General features: G+C 48.9%; 1 protein-coding gene across 1 annotated transcript; it reads left to right on the top strand.

Moving 5' to 3' along the window:
* The first annotated feature begins 2,792 nt into the window (after positions 1-2,792).
* Positions 2,793-16,897, top strand: DCTN2 (dynactin subunit 2). Its single transcript, XM_015073226.3, has 14 exons — positions 2,793-2,988; positions 3,930-3,998; positions 11,964-12,060; positions 12,241-12,302; positions 12,870-12,968; positions 13,449-13,609; positions 13,802-13,952; positions 14,287-14,352; positions 14,567-14,605; positions 14,788-14,865; positions 14,954-15,025; positions 15,267-15,369; positions 15,483-15,574; positions 16,439-16,897. Exons 1-14 carry the CDS (start codon positions 2,953-2,955, stop codon positions 16,523-16,525), a joined length of 1,212 nt encoding a protein of 403 aa, XP_014928712.1. The 5' UTR covers positions 2,793-2,952; the 3' UTR covers positions 16,526-16,897.
* Positions 16,898-17,020: the final 123 nt, after the last annotated feature.

Genomic DNA, 17,020 nt, shown 5'->3' with positions numbered 1-17,020 from the left:
CCTGGGCGGGGCGGCGGCGGGCGGGGCTTCCTTCGCGGGGGGCCTCCCGTTCGGCGTCTACCCGAAGGGGAGCCGGTTCTCTCCTCTCGCCTCCTCCCTCACCCCCGAAGCTCCTAGGTAACCTCGCCCTCACCCCTTCCCCACCCAAGTCACTCGCTGCATCCCAGCTCCCCACCTCCCTGGCCTGCCTGTCCCTCCCTCGGACTCCACCCCTCTGGAAGGGGTAAGGGGGCTGAGGTGGGCTTGTCGCCTGGGTAGGGAAGAGAGTCAACGGCGCTTGCACCCTTTTTATTCCGGGACATCCTCCTCCCCCACCCCCGCCCCGCCCCTGTCACTGTCCTCTCTCCATATTGAGAGCCTTCTTCTCATTCTCCATCCCCAACCCCCTCACACAAGATTCCCAACCCACTCAACTTTCAAGGGCAGCTGCCTATACCCCTGTGGAGGAGGGTGTCCAGGTCTCATTTTTCAGACAGGAGTGTCAGGGGAGAGGCTAGTCCCAACCCCTTCTACCTCCAAAGGTGCACTCGTTCCCCACTATACACACCAGGTCCCCGGTGTGAAGGAAAACAAACTCTGGTTCTGGGCTATTAGAATTCAAAAGCAGATAAAATTCTCATTTTTGCCTCCTAGGCTGGGGCTGGGCATAAGGTGGGCAGGAGAAGCTTTTGCAAGAGAAAGGGAGTCAGAAAACAATGAAGGAGGGGTAATGATGAGGGTGGGGAAGGCCACAAGGGCTTTGAGAACCTATAGGGCAGACCTCCGCCTTTAGGTTTCAGGCAGGTTTTGGCACCTAAGTGTTTCCTGTCCAAGTTACCATTGGTCAGAGTCCCAACACCCCAGCCCCTTTCTCAGGCCTTGTTCTGTTTCTCCCCCTTCCCTAGCAAAATGAAAAAAGAAAACAAAAAAAAAAGCCTTAGAGATTCTTTGTCCTTCCTCCCCTCAGGTCAGACTCCTGCTGCAGCCCCTGGGCAGAACCACCTAGAAGCTGGCCAAATTGATTTTTCTTCACGTCACAGGCCTTGCTAGCCAACAGAGAGTTGGACTGCAGGAGTTGAGGCTCTAGGCCAAGGGGAGGAGTGGGGTGATGGGAGAAGGGAGGAGGGGATGGAAGTTTTGCCTAGCAATTGTCTAAGGTCACTTGGACATTATGAGGCAAAAGTGAGAGAATGGTGGCCTGGCCAGACAAGAACTAACTGCACAGAACTCAGCTGAGGGCTTCCCCTTGTTGGGCCTATACCTCTAACCCACCTTGAATCTTAAGGAAACTAAAGAAAAAGGGTCCAGCATAAGAAACCGGATAGATGGATGGAAGAGGGGTAGAGGTTTGGGGGAAAAGCCAGGAGAGTATGCATAGAATGACAATGAGTTCCAAACTCAGGAACATCAGCATCTCTCCAGTCACTTGGTCTGGCACTATTTCTAAGTGTTGCAGCATCCTGAAAGCTCAGGAAGCCTTCTGGAAAACATCCCAAACTCAGGTCCCCAGGGACTCCAGGGTGGCAGCCTTAGTGGAGTTGCAAAAAATGCTTATCTTAAAAAAAAAAAAAAAAAAAAAAAGCTTGTCTATGGAGGGTCAGGGACAAAAATGTAGTGGGTATATGCCCCTCCCTCCCCCCAAAAAACCATCCACACATGATGCAGTAAGTTTTACATAAAGCTAGATTTATTAAGTTTCAAAGGATGGCCTTTCATTCTGAGAGTATGTCCTTCCTACTTTTCTACTAAGAAATGATGGTTATAGTAAACAGTGTTTTCTTTTTCTAGTGCAGTAATGGCAGAATTAATTTTAATTTTACTGAACTGTGAAAATTCAGAAGTCTGAAAACTATTAGTGAAGTGGTTAAGAGCACAGAGGGTGTTCATGGGGCGCCTCTCACCCACAGAGGGTGCCTCAATAGGTTGAGCTTCGGACTCCGGCTCAGGTCACGATCTCCCAGTTCCCAAGTTGGTACCCCGCCTTGGGCTCTATGCTGACAGCTTTGAGCTGGGAGCCTGGATCCTGGTTCAGATTGTGTGTGTGTGTGTGTGTGTGTGTGTCTGTGTGTGTGTCTTTCTCTCAAAAAAAAAAAAAACATTTAAAAAACGCAGAGTGTGTTCAGACATACAGCTACCACTTACCTATTTATGAACTTGAGATGGGATTGCCAGATTTGAAAAACAAAACAGGATGCCCAGTTAAATTTGAATTTCAGATTAAAAACTATTAGTGTGTGTATGTGAGTGTGTGTGTGTGTGTGTGAGTGTGTGTGTGTGTATGTGTGTGTGTGTGTGTGTGTTAGTATATCCCAAAAATGATGTGGGGCATACTTATACTACAAAAACTATTATTTATCTGAAGTTCAAATTTGCCTAGGCGTCCTGTATTTTTTCTGATATCTCTAACTTGAGAAGATTATTTTCATTCCTAACATGACTAAGCCTTTACTAAATTTTACCTGCTATTATTGTTTTTGAAGCCCTTTCTGTGCCACAGCATGACAGGATGTGTGATTTTTATCTAGTCATTTAATTTCTGGAAGCCCAAACGAATTCTTCTGAAAAACAGGAATTATAAAACATTTATCATAGACCTGATGTAAAAATGAAAGAAAAGAAGTTGTGTGAAATAACTCCCAAGGCGCGTTATTGTCGTTCTCCGTCCAAGCCCCTATCGGCCAAGACTACATGTCCCATAATCCCAGGCTGCGTCCCTCGCCATTACTTCATTCCCTGGCCGCATTTTCGCCAATCCCGGCTTCTCCAGGGGTGTGGTAGCGGGTTGTTCTCGCGACTTTTGCCTTGCCCTTCTCTCTCCTGTGCGATTCCTGTCGCGAGACTTCCTGCTCTCCACCTCCGCCGCTCCCTTTGCCGCCGCCTTAGCCCGGGACCCGGACCCAGCCTCTCCCCTACCCGAACACCGGCCCCGGCTCCGCCGAGGCCCCGGTCCCCCAACCCCGCCTCGCCGCCGCCATGGCGGACCCTAAGTACGCCGATCTTCCCGGCATTGTGAGTACAGGGCCAGCCCCGGCTCCCAGGACCGCACCCCCGACCTACTAAGGACCCCCAACAGACACTAACCCGTGACCCCTCCCGCCTGCAGCCCCTCCTCCGCCCCAGGGCTCCAGCCCCTGGCTCCCCGACTGGCCGCAGCACCCTCCGGAGTCTTCTGACCCGACTTGGCCCTGCCGCGGAATGGCTTACCAGGCCCCTTTTCCGGCAGTCGCCGGTTTCTCCGCCCAGACATCGTCTCTGGGCGCTTATCGCTTGTGCCCTAGTGTTTCTTTCAGCCGTGTCAGCACCACCCGTGTCTCCCCAAATCTCCCCATTATCCCCCCCCCCCCCGTCCCCACTCCAAACAGACATACCAGGCCACTTGGTGATGGCCTACAACCCGCCAAAGAAGAGGTTAACCTGGCAGAACCCTTCTTGTGCCAGATAGAAAATTCTGCCCTCCAAGAAACCCGACCACCCCCGTGGCCCACCCCCACATATGCCGGCCTATACCCTCCTTTTGTGTTGCCCTGCCTGCATTCTCAAGGGTGGGGGTTGGGTTACAGTACTTTTGAGTACTAAGGTCCTGAGTCACTCTAAACCTTTGTGCCAGTGTGCTAGGGTAGTGGTGTATAGGCTGTGGCCTAATTTGAAGATAGCCCTCTCCTACTTCTGATATAATGATTGCCAAGGGCCCGCCCCCATTCTGATTCAGGATAACATCTTTGTCATCACTTGCACTCGCCATCTACCATGAGGTCCCAGTTGTCCCTGCTGTCATCCCAATGCCTTCAAGACTGGGAACTGACATACAGTTCCCTGGGCAGGTGGAAGAGAAGGGACAGAATCTTGGCCTCACAGCCTGCCTTCCCTGTTAGCTTATTCAAATGGAGTGGTTTAGGGATATTGGTGGATGCTGGGTAATGAGGTAGGGTGGTCACTGCTTCTGTCTGCAGGCCAGGAACGAACCAGATGTTTATGAAACCAGCGACCTACCTGAGGATGATCAAGCGGAGTTTGATGCGGTAAGACCATGTGCTGCTTCAGGACTCCTCTGGACCCTAACCTCTCTCCCCTAGGCAGACCCTTTCCCTTTTCTGGTGAGCCACAACAATAAGCGGGTATGCCAACCCAGCCTGGGAGGTATGTAGGTTGCAATGAATCATGCCAGGAAGGAGATTGAAGTCAGTGGAATTATAGCCAACAAGTCCTGATCCTTCGGTTTTTTAAACAAAGTCGAAATATCTCTCAAAACAGTTTAGTTTGGGGCTAGTGATTTAGGTAGACCTCTGGATGCTAATCCATGGTAATGAATCATGGAGTCTGAGCACTTACAGACTACTTGAGGTTAGGAACTAGGCCTTTGATTTCATAAAATATTTCACTCAATACATGTCCATTAGTGTATCCTACAAAGAGCTAGATTTTGAAGTATAGAGGAATACACTTTTACATGAATACCCAGTATCCTTTGAGCAAGGAGTGAGAAAATGATGTGGAGATTGTAGAAAGATAAGGAATATGGTCAGAGAAAAAAAAATTGAGAAAGAACATAAATATTTCATATCAGCAAAGGAGAGTGTCTTAGCACTTTCAGATCTAAGATGAACTCTGAGGAAGGAATTAGCTGTGGACACATTTTAACCATGAGGGGAACCACTTAGCATTGTTTATTGAATGTGTTCATTCTGTGTCGGTTTTTGTGCAACGCAGAGGAATAAATGTCCCTACCCTCAAGGATCCCCCAGACTAGTGAGGGAGTTAGGATACATATAGGAAACATGTAGTAAACAAAATTAAGTGAATGGAAACCAACACAGTAAAAACTTGTATGTTAAGGGCCAAGGAGAACAAAGGTCTACTAGTAAAGCGTGTCTTACAAGATGTGTTTTAGGTTCTATTCAAAGAGAACTGGGCTGAGGTCACATGGATGATAAAGCAGGCTCAGTATGTGTGTCTGTAAGTCCTGTGGCTCTGTCTGTGGGGCTGGTTAATCCTGGAGAATGCTGGCTGCTGGCTTATAATGTATGGCTTGGCGTACTCTCTTATTCCTTACTTGGTTTCCCCTGTGTGGAAGTGGTTCCTACTTTGTGGGAACACCTTCCCTGTCTCCTCTCAGTGGTGTGTTCCTTGTGGCTTCTGTACTTTCTGGCATGTCAGTCTGTCCCCCAAGCTTGAGTATCTGGAGATAATGCAGATGTTGTCATTGCTGAAAGACCTGGGTGTGCACCTGTCACTCCAGATGTATCTTATTAGGAAGCTGCCTTTGACCTCACAGAGCAGGTGTGTATAAGCTGAGGACTTCAGTCCTCTGCCCTGTTTCAGAGACGGTTCAACTTTGGCCTAGGCCTCTGCCTATAAAGTATCAAGCCTTCATGGTGAGATGATCAATGGAAGTTTGTCCATTTGTCACTGACTAGCATACAGACTGGCAGTATCACAGCAATCCCCTTTCCAAACCAAAGCATACATTGTAGTTTTCCTTTTGAAAGTACTGGAATATTTCTTAATAAGATGACAAGCGTGGACGCCCCTGAATGTGCAGCCGTGATTGGCTGTTTCTCCCCGTTGAAAAGCTTATTTCAGTAGTAAGTGGGGTGGCTGATAGGGAGAGGATACCCAAAGTGTTCATGTCCTGCAGCATACTGCCTAGGATGACAGAATAGGAGTGATGGGAGCTGGATGGTACATGCAGGAAGAGTCGAGTTGCCTGCGTCACCTAAGGCTCAACTAAATGACTCTTCATCACTAGGCAGGAGTGAGTGAGGTGGGGAGACCTTCAGCTGCTTCAGGAGCCCAGGTGGGGGCAGGAAGCTGAGATGTTTACTGATGTCAGCTAATTTCTCTGGCCTCTGGGTGTCCCTGTGGGCCTTAGGAGGACAGCTTTCGGGAAGTCAGCTGAGTAATGGTTCTGTTCCTGCTCTTAATATTGATGTAAATGTGCAACTTGAAGAGATGTGAGTTGTACTTAGTCCAGAAACCTCGTGTTGGTGAGGTGTGGATTGTCACTAGCAGCCTATAGCTTTTTCACCTGCCTTCCCAAGACCTAGCACAGATGACAGTGCACATCACCAGTATTGTGGCTGAACCACGAGGTTTTCAGTCACCTTCCTAACTCCCAGCAATGGAGTGTTCTGCCTTAGTCTCCAGATTATTTTCAACTTTAATTTTATCAGTTTTTAAAATAGACAATATAGGCACATAGAGCTAAAGGGTCTTCCTAGCCTGCAACTACTCCGTTCCCTTCCCTGAAGACAACCAATATGACCAAATCCTTATGGAACCTTTTGGGGGATCTCCAGATTTTTATTTAAAGAAATAACCAAAGTGTTGACCCTCACTATCTTTTAACCGCCTTCCTCTGATTTTCCCACTGTGGAAAAAAAAAATGAGGTGCTGGAGGAGATAATGTCCTCTAACATCCCTTAAAGATTGTAATTGCTAGTTTAACCTAAACGTAAAGGTATTACAGTTCTCATAGTGGGGAGGATGAGGGAGGAAAGTAGTGTAAAAGGTTTAAGTTTTGCTAAAGATGATCCTGATTTTCCTGTTATCCCTTTAAAACAATTTTAGCAGGAAGTAAAATATTCTAAAATGAATGGGCCAGGCAGATGCACAGGCTAGCCCTTTCCTCTTCAATCTGGGAGAATCTCATCTCTGTATCTCAGACACTCCTAGGTCGATTTGGGTGCGGGGCTGTTTGGAGACTTTTTTAAAAATGTCTTATCAGGAAAGTTAATTCCCAATTGGAATTCCCTCCCTGCTGGGCCCACAGCCTGCTTTGGGTCGGTAAGGCATTCTGCTCATGGCTTTTGAACTGCTGGAGCAAGGAAAGTAAACTTAGAAAACCTCCCTAGAAACAGGGTATAGTTTCTCCCTTTATGCCTTATCCATCTCTAATGCCATGTGAAAGGGGAGACGTGACCTAGCCATAGTTCAATGGGGCCCTGGCAGAGGCTGTTCTTCAAAGGGCAGATACTGCGGAACCCTTCCCCGGCCCGAGATGAGAAACAGTACGTTGTCTTCCTTATGGTTTGAGATATCATAGAGTTTGCTTGATTGTGTTCATTGACTGTTGGCACTCTTGAACTTACCTGAGTTTTTCCTAATGCTTCCCCCATCCTCCCTCCTCACCACCTTGCCTGGACACTAGTTTGCACAAGTAAGACCATTCGATGCTTCTTCTCTGCATGTTTTTTTTTTCATCTGCCATCTTGCATGCAATGCGCTGTCACTGTGCTATTGGTGTAGCTAATCGTTTTACATTCTATTGAGTCCCTAGCGGAGTCACTAAGGGGCCTGCTGGCCTTGTGTTTAAAAATCATTAATCCAGGTTTAGAAGTACAACTATGGTCCATGAATCATTGTCTCTTTCCCTTATGGGGTCTGCAAAATAAAACTGTCCAGTGGAGGATGGAATAGAAACATGGAGGCTAGGAATGCTTTTGGATATGAGGCATTTAGAGGCTGGAGTTAGAAGGGGGTTGGCTTTTTTCTCCTCAGAGTGAAATGAAGTTAGGAGAAAAGGACTGTTAGCCATTCTGGACAAGGGTGAAGAACAAGGAGGACAATCACAGTCCTCACTTCCTAGCTGTATGTAGATTACCCCTTGGAAAAACTCGTTTTAATGTTCCTGTGCTAAGCCTTTAGACAAAGGTAAATGGGATGGAAAAGGAGTGTTACGTGCAATTTTAAAGTAATAACTTGGGTTATTTGTGCTTTCATGAGTCTCTGTTTCTGTACCCCTCCTGACCATGGATGAATGGTCAGCATTGTGTTGATCCATCCTGGACAGTTTTATTCTACAGCACTCTCCAACTTCCTTGTCATCGTGGTTCTGAAGTTCTCCTGGCTGCAGTGTTGGCATAGAGCTCAGAGAGCAGCAGTGGCCTCTTTCCCTGTCTGATCTAGAACCTCAGGTCTTGCCCTCTGAGGCACAGCCATTAAGCCAAACAGTCCTGGGGAGTCAGGGGGTCTATTAGTGAGAGGGACTGGAAGTCATGTACCAGGTAAGCTGGTACCTGAGTTCAGGGCACTTCGAATTTTCCAATCGAGGTGGCTGGGTGTACTGTTTCCATGGTGACTGTCACTACTCTAGGTTATAAGAATGATGATGAGGAAAAACTCATCATCCCACAATGCACCTGTGGGACAGCCCTGGAGATGGTATATACTGTTTACAAACTAATATACCACTTTTCCTTTTCTTTGATTTTCTGTCCTCCCCCATTCTGCTTGTTCCTCATGATTTGAACTTGAGCTTACGGCTCAATGTTCTCTCCTTCTTTGCGTTTCTCCCAAGCTGGTTTTAGCTTGGTGGGGCAAGTAAGAGAAAGGTAGTGTGTGTGTGTGCCTCCCCTCGTATGTTTGCATGCGTGCACCTGTGAGTGCTTCTGCTCACTCTGAGCAGAGACATCCCAGTGTAGACCACAGGGCCTGGATCCGCCTCGACCCTGAGCTGAAACAGGAGTCTTGGATTAGCTGGACCCTGGCATCAGACAGGACGGAGAGGTTGAGGCTCAGGTGTACCTAGCTGAAATCTCTGGGGCAGGAAGCACTTGTCTTTGTCCCAGCATGCATTTTCATATACACAGCCATCTTCAATCCTCCACCATTCTGTGTGCCCATCAGTAGAGCTCCTGGAGAGGCAGGGCATACAGCTAGATTTCCCCTCCTGACACTTCTTCACCAGTCTTGCTTAGAAGCGAGAACTTTATCTATGTGGCTGGACTCAAGGAAGGCCTCTTTAAAATATTCTCACCTTTCCCTCTTGTCCACCCGCTAACTTCTGTGAACCTTGAGAACAGAGGGTTGAAGAAACATTTTCTGCACATGTGCTGGTAGCCCGTGAATCTTGGTGTCCTCTACACTTTTTGTGCTAGCACATCGTGGCCCAGTTGCTCTGGTTCCCTCAGTGCTGCAGGGCGAGTTCCCAACTAATCAAGATGGATACAAACACACTGGACTATCCAAGGGACCAGGACTTGCCCTGTCTCTACTCTGACAGCAGAGAATGAGAACGGAGCTGCAATTAGGGACTTCATATTTCCTGAAACTCACCATCTCCTGACATATTTTGTTCTGCCTAACCTAAAGTCATATCAAACCATCCACATGGGCACCCTCATTGTCACCAATTCTGCCATCCAAATGTCTAATTCTTCAAGACTAGAGAAACCAAGAGACAGCGAGACTTGAACCATGAGCTCCCACCTTGAGAATTGTGAGCCCTCAATCAGCTACATGTCCTCAGAATCTCCATAGCCTCTGCTTTGCATTCTGCCTTGTCCACCTCAGCCTTGTCTCCCCCCACTTTCCTGTTCCATGCCACTAGCTTGCAACATCTCACTAGTTCCCAGATGATCTTAAATTGCTGCCAATGGCAAAGCTTCATGACAGTCTCCCCACCAGAGAGGAAAGGGTCCCAGGCTCTTCTTTCTCTTGGGGTATGTGGTGACTCCAGCTGAAACTTCTTGGCCCCCAAATTTTGCTAGGCTCCCCTGGGCCCTATGGTGCAGTGTGTTTGAAGCTATCATATAGTGCATGTGACAATTTGCTAATAACAATTTTGTCTTTTTTTTCCCTCCCTCACCCCCATTTCCCCACTCCCTTTCCTTTTAACTCTTTTGATTTTCTCACCTCTGGGGAAACCACAAGGAGCTGGTAAGAAGCCTGACCTTTCATCTGCTTTTTAATGGGGTGTGCTGTGATGGGCAGTTGTTCCTCTGTCCTTTTGTCTCTGCTAAATCTTTAATCCCTCTATCCAGCCCCTCCCCAGCTGACAGCCTTTTCCCATCTTCCAAATCACTGTAATGATACTGCCCCTAGCCCATGCCCCCAGATCTCTGAGACACTGGTGGAGTGGGTGCCACTGGAGGACTGAACAGTGTCGGCCACCTGAGTCTCTGGGGCCACATCCTTGGAGAGGCTCTGAGACGATGCCCGCGTCGGGCAGCTCCTCTCCTGATCCAGGACATGGTCCTAAGTGGGAATAGTGACATGAAAGCACTGTTCCTTCTTGTCACCGTCCAGGACCTCTGAGACTCACGGTCTGTGTGTTGATGTTGATCCTTTTCTTCTCGTCTCCTTCCCTATTTAGGAAGCATGTAAGAAAGTAGGTTCTCGTCAACATAGTGCCTGGCCCAAAATAAGGGCTTAACAAATGGTATCTATGATTAATTTCATTCCTTGGTCTATAGTCTGTGCTTCCCATTTCTCTTTTTAGGAGGATTTTTTTTTTTAATGGATTTCTACTTCATTGGCCCTGACTGGAGCACTCACAGGGAGGAGTGGCATACTCTTGATTATGAACTTAAGAGAAGGTTGTTGCCACTCCTGATCAGGAGTCCTTCTCAGACAAGAGAGGCCAGAGACTACTCAGTTATTTGGCCTGTGGGTGTTCTAGCCAAACATTTCAGAGAAGGTTAAAGAGCTGATAATTTGGAGCCCAGTTGTCTCTTTACCCTTGCATTATGGGACATCGAACCCTTTTGTTTTCCCTTAATCTTTAGCTCTTGCCCCTCTGCTCAGCACTTCCCTGAAGAAGAGGTAAAGATCAAAGTTGATGTTTTCTCCTTACTCCATCCTTTCCCTTATTTTTAAAGCTGCCACTCACACTGATTCCTTCTCCAGTAGCAGACCGGAGATGCTGCTGCTCTTCATGATGTCTCTCCATCATCATCCTCCACCCCCACCCCCAATACCCACACACAGGTAGAGACTCTGTCCAGTCCCGGCTGCACATTAGAATCATCTGGGTAGCTTTTCAAAGGGCCTGCTATCCCAACCCTACCCCAGAACAATTAAATCAGAATCTACAGAGGCGAGCCCAAGCCTCTTTTTTTTTATTTTAATTGTCTTTTGATTTGTTTTTACATTTTCTAAGTGATGCAACTGTGCAGGCAGGGGTGAGAACCATTGTTGTAGTGAAAGGAAAGACTCACTTTGCCTCCTGTAGAATATGGAGATGGCATCCTCAGCACAAAAGAACTTCTGGTCTCCTCCCTGCTCCTTCAGTAATGTAGAGAGAGCTGTCGGACTGCTGACAAGTGACGGGGTTGGGTAGTTTGGAGTGCCCCGGCTTGGTGTAGTTACTGGAATCTGAACAGCCAGTCGATAACTAGTAAGGAGGGAACCTCTCTGCTTCGGTCCCTAGGGTAAATTGTCTTTATCCTTCTCTTCACCACGTGCCCTATTTATGGAAGAGCTAGTGCTTGAGACACGGCCAAGGACTCAGGGAGAACAGTTAGGTGCTGCAGCTTCTCTTCAAAAAGATGCTGGGCCACCTCCATGTCAGGACCTAGGTGTGGCCCTTACCCACAGGTCCTCGTGGCAAGCAGATGGCACATACGCTTATCGCTTCTAAGATGTCCCTTAGAGAATACATTACTCTCTTGCCCTGAACTCCCCACCCTCATGGCAGCCTGGAAACAGGGCTGCTGGTCAGGCCCTCTGCCAACCTTCCTCTTGTGTCTAAGAGTTGGTGTCTTCCCTTCAGCAGCGTATTCACCCTGGGAGTTAGCAGCTTGCTTGTCTGCCATCCTTCCTCTCCCCAACCCCCAGGAGGATGGAAGGTTAGCTTGAAATGGCCTTCCTCAGCAGCAAGGAAATTTACTTTTGGGAGGGGGAGGTTAAAAGAGGTCAGGTTGGTTTCTTGCCCTGAGTGCATGGTGTGTGCCAGATAAGCGGGAGGGCCCAGTTGGATGGGGTCGGGGGATGGGAGGCTTATGTACAGAGTGGGTGGGGAGGTTATGCTACCTCTGTTCCCACTTGAATCAGGGTGTTAATATTTATACAACTGAGACTAAATTTACCGGGAAGCTTCCGTTTCCTAGGCTGAGCCTAGCTCAGCAGCTTGGAGTGGAACTGCCCTTCTCTTCCCTTGGGAAAGTAGGGCCCAGTCTCCTCTAATGGTTTGGGGATTTTGTGGGGTCAGGGAAGTCTGGGGGGAGAATGAATCTGCCCTTGGCCTAAACTACCTATTCCTGCAGGAGGAGCTGACGAGCACAAGTGTGGAGCACATCATTGTCAATCCCAATGCTGCCTATGACAAGTTCAAAGACAAGAGAGTGGGGACAAAGGGACTTGGTGAGACCAGGCTGGAAATTGGTTGGGGGGAGGCCTATCCTCAGGCGGTGGTGACTTTTGCTTTGGGGAAAGGATCGTTCATGGAGATCTCTCATGGTAGCCCTGACAGTCAAGTCACTTGAGCCCATGACTGCCTTGGGCCTAGATCAGGCCCTCAATTCTATCTTCTTTTCTTGGCAGATTTCTCAGATCGTATTGGAAAAACCAAGAGAACAGGATATGAATCTGGAGAATATGAGATGGTTTGTTGTGTGTGTGTTGGTGGGGATGGTACAGTGATCCTGTTTAGGAGAGAAACCAAAGGATACAGTCAGGCTTCTGAGTTTTTCTCTCATTAGGGGTCCTGAGGAACCCAGCAGGATACAGTCGGGATGCTTAGTCCCCCTGCTGTTTGCTCTGGAGAGTCTCCAGGCCTCTACCTACCTCCAGTTTTTCTGTACTAGGCTGTTGTGAATTCTGAGGTGGATAGGATACCCTTATAACTTGGGCCCAGGGTTTGGATAAATTCTTTTCTCTTTTTTTTTTTTCTTTTTTAATTTTAATGTTTATTTATTTTTGAGAGATAGAGAGAGACAGCATGAGCTGGGGAGGGTCAGAGAGAGAGAGAGACACAGAATCTGAAGCAGGCTCCAGGCTCTGAGCTGCCAGCACAGAGCCCAATGCGGGGCTTGAACCCACGGGCCGCGAGATCATGACCTGAGCTGAAGTCGGACGCTCAACCGACTGAGCCACCCAGGCACCCCTTGGATAAATTCTTGAAGCTCCCTGTATTAAGAGGTGTAACTTCCCTGTCTGTGCTTGCTCTCTAGCTTGGAGAGGGTCTGGGAGTGAAGGAGACCCCACAGCAAAAGTACCAGCGACTACTGCATGAGGTCCAAGAGCTGACAACTGAAGTTGAGAAAATCAAGGTAACTAAACTCTCTTCTCCCCTCTCTGCTCTGACTTGTGTCGCAGAGGAGGACCTCACAGCAGGAGGAGAAACATTCCCTAAGCAACTGGCTAAGGGAGCTGAGGTTCCTAGATTTAGGAATATACATAAATCTACATTCAGTGCCACAGATGGGTAAGAACCATCCAGTGACTTCCAGCCACTGCTGTTTTTTTAAGTTTATTTATTTTGAGAGAGAGAGAGGGAGAGAGAATGAATGGGGGAGGGACAGAGAGAGAGGGAGAATCCCAAGCATGCTCCCAAGGTCAGCACAGAGCCTGATGTGGGGCTCAAACTCATGAAACTGTGAGATCACCACCTGAGCCGAAATCAACAATCGGACGCTTAATCGACTGAGCCACCCAGGTGCCCCTAGCCACAGCGATTTTTAAGGGTCTTGATCCTCTTTTTTTTGGTCTTGATTCACACTTGCCACCCCTCATTGTCTACTTCACACCAGACAACGGTGAAGGAGGCGGCCACTGAAGAGAAGCTGACCCCCGTGGTACTGGCTAAACAGCTAGCAGCCCTGAAGCAGCAGCTCGTTGCTTCCCACCTAGAGAAGCTGCTGGGACCAGATGCGGCGATCAACCTCACTGACCCCGATGGAGCTCTGGCTAAGTGGGTGCCCTACGTGGTTGGGAAATCATTGCTCATTGGGGCACAGGGGGACTCAGCCAGGTGCTGGCCAGGATACTAAGGGGAGAGGTAGCCCAGTTTTTCCTTAATGCTGAACAGGAGGCAGAAATGACAGTGACGGGGCTGGCCCACATGCTTCAAGACTTGATCTTATTACTTGGTCTCTTGGCCCAGGCGCCTACTGCTGCAGCTGGAAGCAACAAAAAACAGCAAAGGAGCTGGTTCAGGGGGAAAGACCACCAGTGGGACCCCTGCAGATAGTAGCCTTGTCACTTACGAACTACATTCTCGGCCCGAACAGGACAAATTCTCTCAAGCTGCCAAAGTAAGTATGGGCGTAAGGTGGTTGGGGGGCCAGGGTGAGGTGACCCTAAAGACTTTCCTGCCTCCCTCCAAGGGATTGGATCTGAGGAGAGGGTGCTGGGAATGCTTCTGATTCCTCTTGATGTCTTGTTCCAGGTTTCCCTCACCCATCTGCTTTCAATTAAGATTTTAAGATTGTGACTAGGGATGTGTTCCAGAGAAAGGAGTCCCTGGGCAGAGTAGAGAGGAGGAGAGAGGGGAATGGCAAGTGGACAAGCAGAGAAGAGCAGGATCTTAGCGCCCGCTGCAGCAGCAGGGAGGCGGGTGGCGAATCGCACCTCCTTTCTCCTCTCTAGGTTGCAGAACTTGAGAAGCGCCTGACAGAGCTGGAAGCGACCGTCCGCTGTGACCAGGATGCTCAGGTCAGGTGCTCTCCTCTACTTAGTCTGACCCTTGGATCCCGCACCCTTCTTCCTAATGTCCACAGCATTCCACAGAACCCTGGAAAGAGTGGGAAGGGCTTCAGTTATCGGACCAGCCAGTGGGTTGCCAGCTAGAACCAGAAAGGATGGGAGAAGGTAATAATCATGTGGAGATACAAGAACCACTGATTTCTTTCCTCCTTTTCCCAACTAGAATCCCCTTTCAGCAGGTCTACAGGGAGCCTCTCTTATGGTGAGTGTAAAAGGAACCGGTGTTAGGATTACAGAGGTGATACTGGGATCGGGTTTGCTTGGAGAACTGTGTTTGGGTGTGTAGCTCTATATATACTTAATTCCCTTCAGTGGAATAGGGGGTGGGCTCTTCTAGTCTGATCCTTTCTCTCTCGTGAAGTTTGTCCCAACCCCCACCCCCAGGAGACTGTAGAGCTGTTGCAAGCAAAGGTGAACGCCCTGGACCTTGCAGTTTTGGACCAAGTGGAGGCTCGGCTACAGGTACTAAGTGGAGGGCAAACTGGATTACAGGTATCTTGGGACTTTGGAAGCCCTGGGTACCCTGTCAACCTTAAGTCTGTGTTTTCAGAGTGTCCTGGGAAAGGTGAATGAGATTGCCAAGCATAAAGCTTCTGTAGAGGATGCAGATACACAAAGCAAGGTCAGGAAGAGCCCTTTCCCTCATTTTTGTACCCTTTCCTGTTCCCTCGTGTTCTCGGAGTCCTTCTGGTGGTCCTGCCAGAGCGTGGGAGCATTGAATCCCAGGTGCTGTCTTCATAAGCTCTGATCAGCTGAGAAAGTCAGGGCAGTGTTTCAGTCCTGTCCCACCCTACTGAAATGACCCGTGTGTACTTCGCTCAGCCACTCCCTCTGGGCCCTGTCATGTCCCCCCCCACCCCCAGGTGCATCAGCTATATGAAACCATACAGCGCTGGAGCCCCATCGCCTCCACCCTTCCAGAGCTGGTGCAGAGACTTGTCACCATCAAGCAGCTGCATGAGCAAGGTGGGAGGCCGGCGGCCAGGGGAACTAAGAAGTGGAAAGTGGGCAGTCTTTGTTTCCTTCCCTCTTGTCTTGGATTCTAACCTCACCCGTCTCTTTCTTACCTTCTCTTGCAGCCATGCAGTTTGGTCAGCTCCTAACACACTTGGACACCACACAGCAGATGATTGCTAGTTCCCTCAAGGACAACACCACCCTCTTGACCCAGGTGTGTGCCCCTCTATTAGTCTGCAGCCTCCCTTCGCTAGCACAGACTAGTGGGTTCTGCCTTGGCCCATATCGTAGCACGTTATTGTGGCAGGGGTTTGCTCTGTCTACTGTGTTTCAGTGGTCATGGGACCTTTGACAACTGCTTCACCTGGGATCTTCCATCTCACCATCGGGAAAACTATACCTACCTCAGGGTTGTGCGGATTAGGTGAAACACCAACGGGTGAATTGTTAGGAGTCCAGTGAACTTCAGTTTTTCCTGTAACACCTACCCCATCCTCATCCAAATGCTCCTGTATCCAGAGCACGGCACACCGGGAAGAACATGGACTTTGAAGTCAACAGCCAGGCTCCAGCCTAGTTCTGCCACCTCTTCTCTGACACTGGGCAGAGCCTCACGTTCTTCATTCTTACCAGTGCCCAGCACATAGTCCTCAGTTTCTCTTGGAAGGCACTGTTTTCAGTGCTGAGGGCAGAGTTAAAGCTGAGAAGCCCAACACGATAGGACCGTCAAGATAAATGAAAAAATATATCAAGTACAGTATGTCCTTCCTGTACACGGCAGTTTCCTTAAGTTTTGAGTCCATAAAAACCCTCACTTCAACAAAATCTTACATGTCCCTCATCACGTGAAACAGATCAAAGAATGGTACTGCTTGAGTCCTGCCTGCGTGGCAGATCCTAAGCTGGGTCCATCGGACTCCAGGGGTATTTAAAAACTGCTGCTCTAACCTCCCTGCTCCAGGGCCTGTCAGCTAGGCTTCCATGTCTCTTTTGTCTTCTCTAAGAGAACTTCTCCAGGTCCTCATCCAGGTAAGCACCTGGACCTGACAAAGAGTAAAACGACTCTGTTATTTTCTAGGTGCAGACCACCATGCGTGAAAACCTGTCCACGGTTGAGGGGAATTTTGCCAACATTGATGAACGGATGAAGAAACTGGGAAAGTGAGCACCTTTAAGAGATGCGGAATAGGGGTAATCCCTACCCCTTTGAACTCTGTTAACAGCTTATATAGGGTTTCTCCTTCATTATAACTCTCACATCCCCATCCCATTTGACACTGGGGGCAAGGGGTTCTTCTTGCATGTGGGGTTTACACCCCTCCTCTGATGAATACAGACTGGTAGTGGGGGGGGAGGGACATGACACTGTGGTCTCCCCTCAGGCCTCGGGGACACGGGCCCAGCCACATGCCAGCTCCTGTCCAGTACTGCTTTGCCTGGGGTGGGGAAGGATTGGGCCCGGTCCTCCAGCACAGCTCCTGTGGCTGGTTGTAATACTGTACAACTGTTTCTGACCATTAAATGCCGTTGTACTCTGCGTGACCCCTGCTGTGTTTCCTGGGGAAGAGGCGGCACTGAGACAGACCTTCACAGTGTAACAGGCAGTTTAAGCCACTCTCCGCTAGTAGAGGATTTAAATTGTAACGTGTTCTTAAGGAAA

Source organism: Acinonyx jubatus, chromosome B4 (genome assembly GCF_027475565.1).
Source record: "Acinonyx jubatus isolate Ajub_Pintada_27869175 chromosome B4, VMU_Ajub_asm_v1.0, whole genome shotgun sequence".
Classification (NCBI taxonomy): Eukaryota; Metazoa; Chordata; class Mammalia; order Carnivora; family Felidae; genus Acinonyx; species Acinonyx jubatus.
This window is presented reverse-complemented; position numbering and strand designations above follow the sequence as displayed.

Excerpts from the sequence above, each read along its gene's own strand:
- DCTN2 (XM_015073226.3), top strand. The coding sequence starts at position 2,953 with ATGGCGGACCCTAAGTACGCCGATCTTCCCGGCATT. Across the intron at positions 2,989-3,929 it reads ACGCCGATCTTCCCGGCATT|GCCAGGAACGAACCAGATGT; the intron begins GTGAGTACAGGG and ends TTCTGTCTGCAG. Across the intron at positions 15,370-15,482 it reads CAAGCAGCTGCATGAGCAAG|CCATGCAGTTTGGTCAGCTC; the intron begins GTGGGAGGCCGG and ends CTTCTCTTGCAG.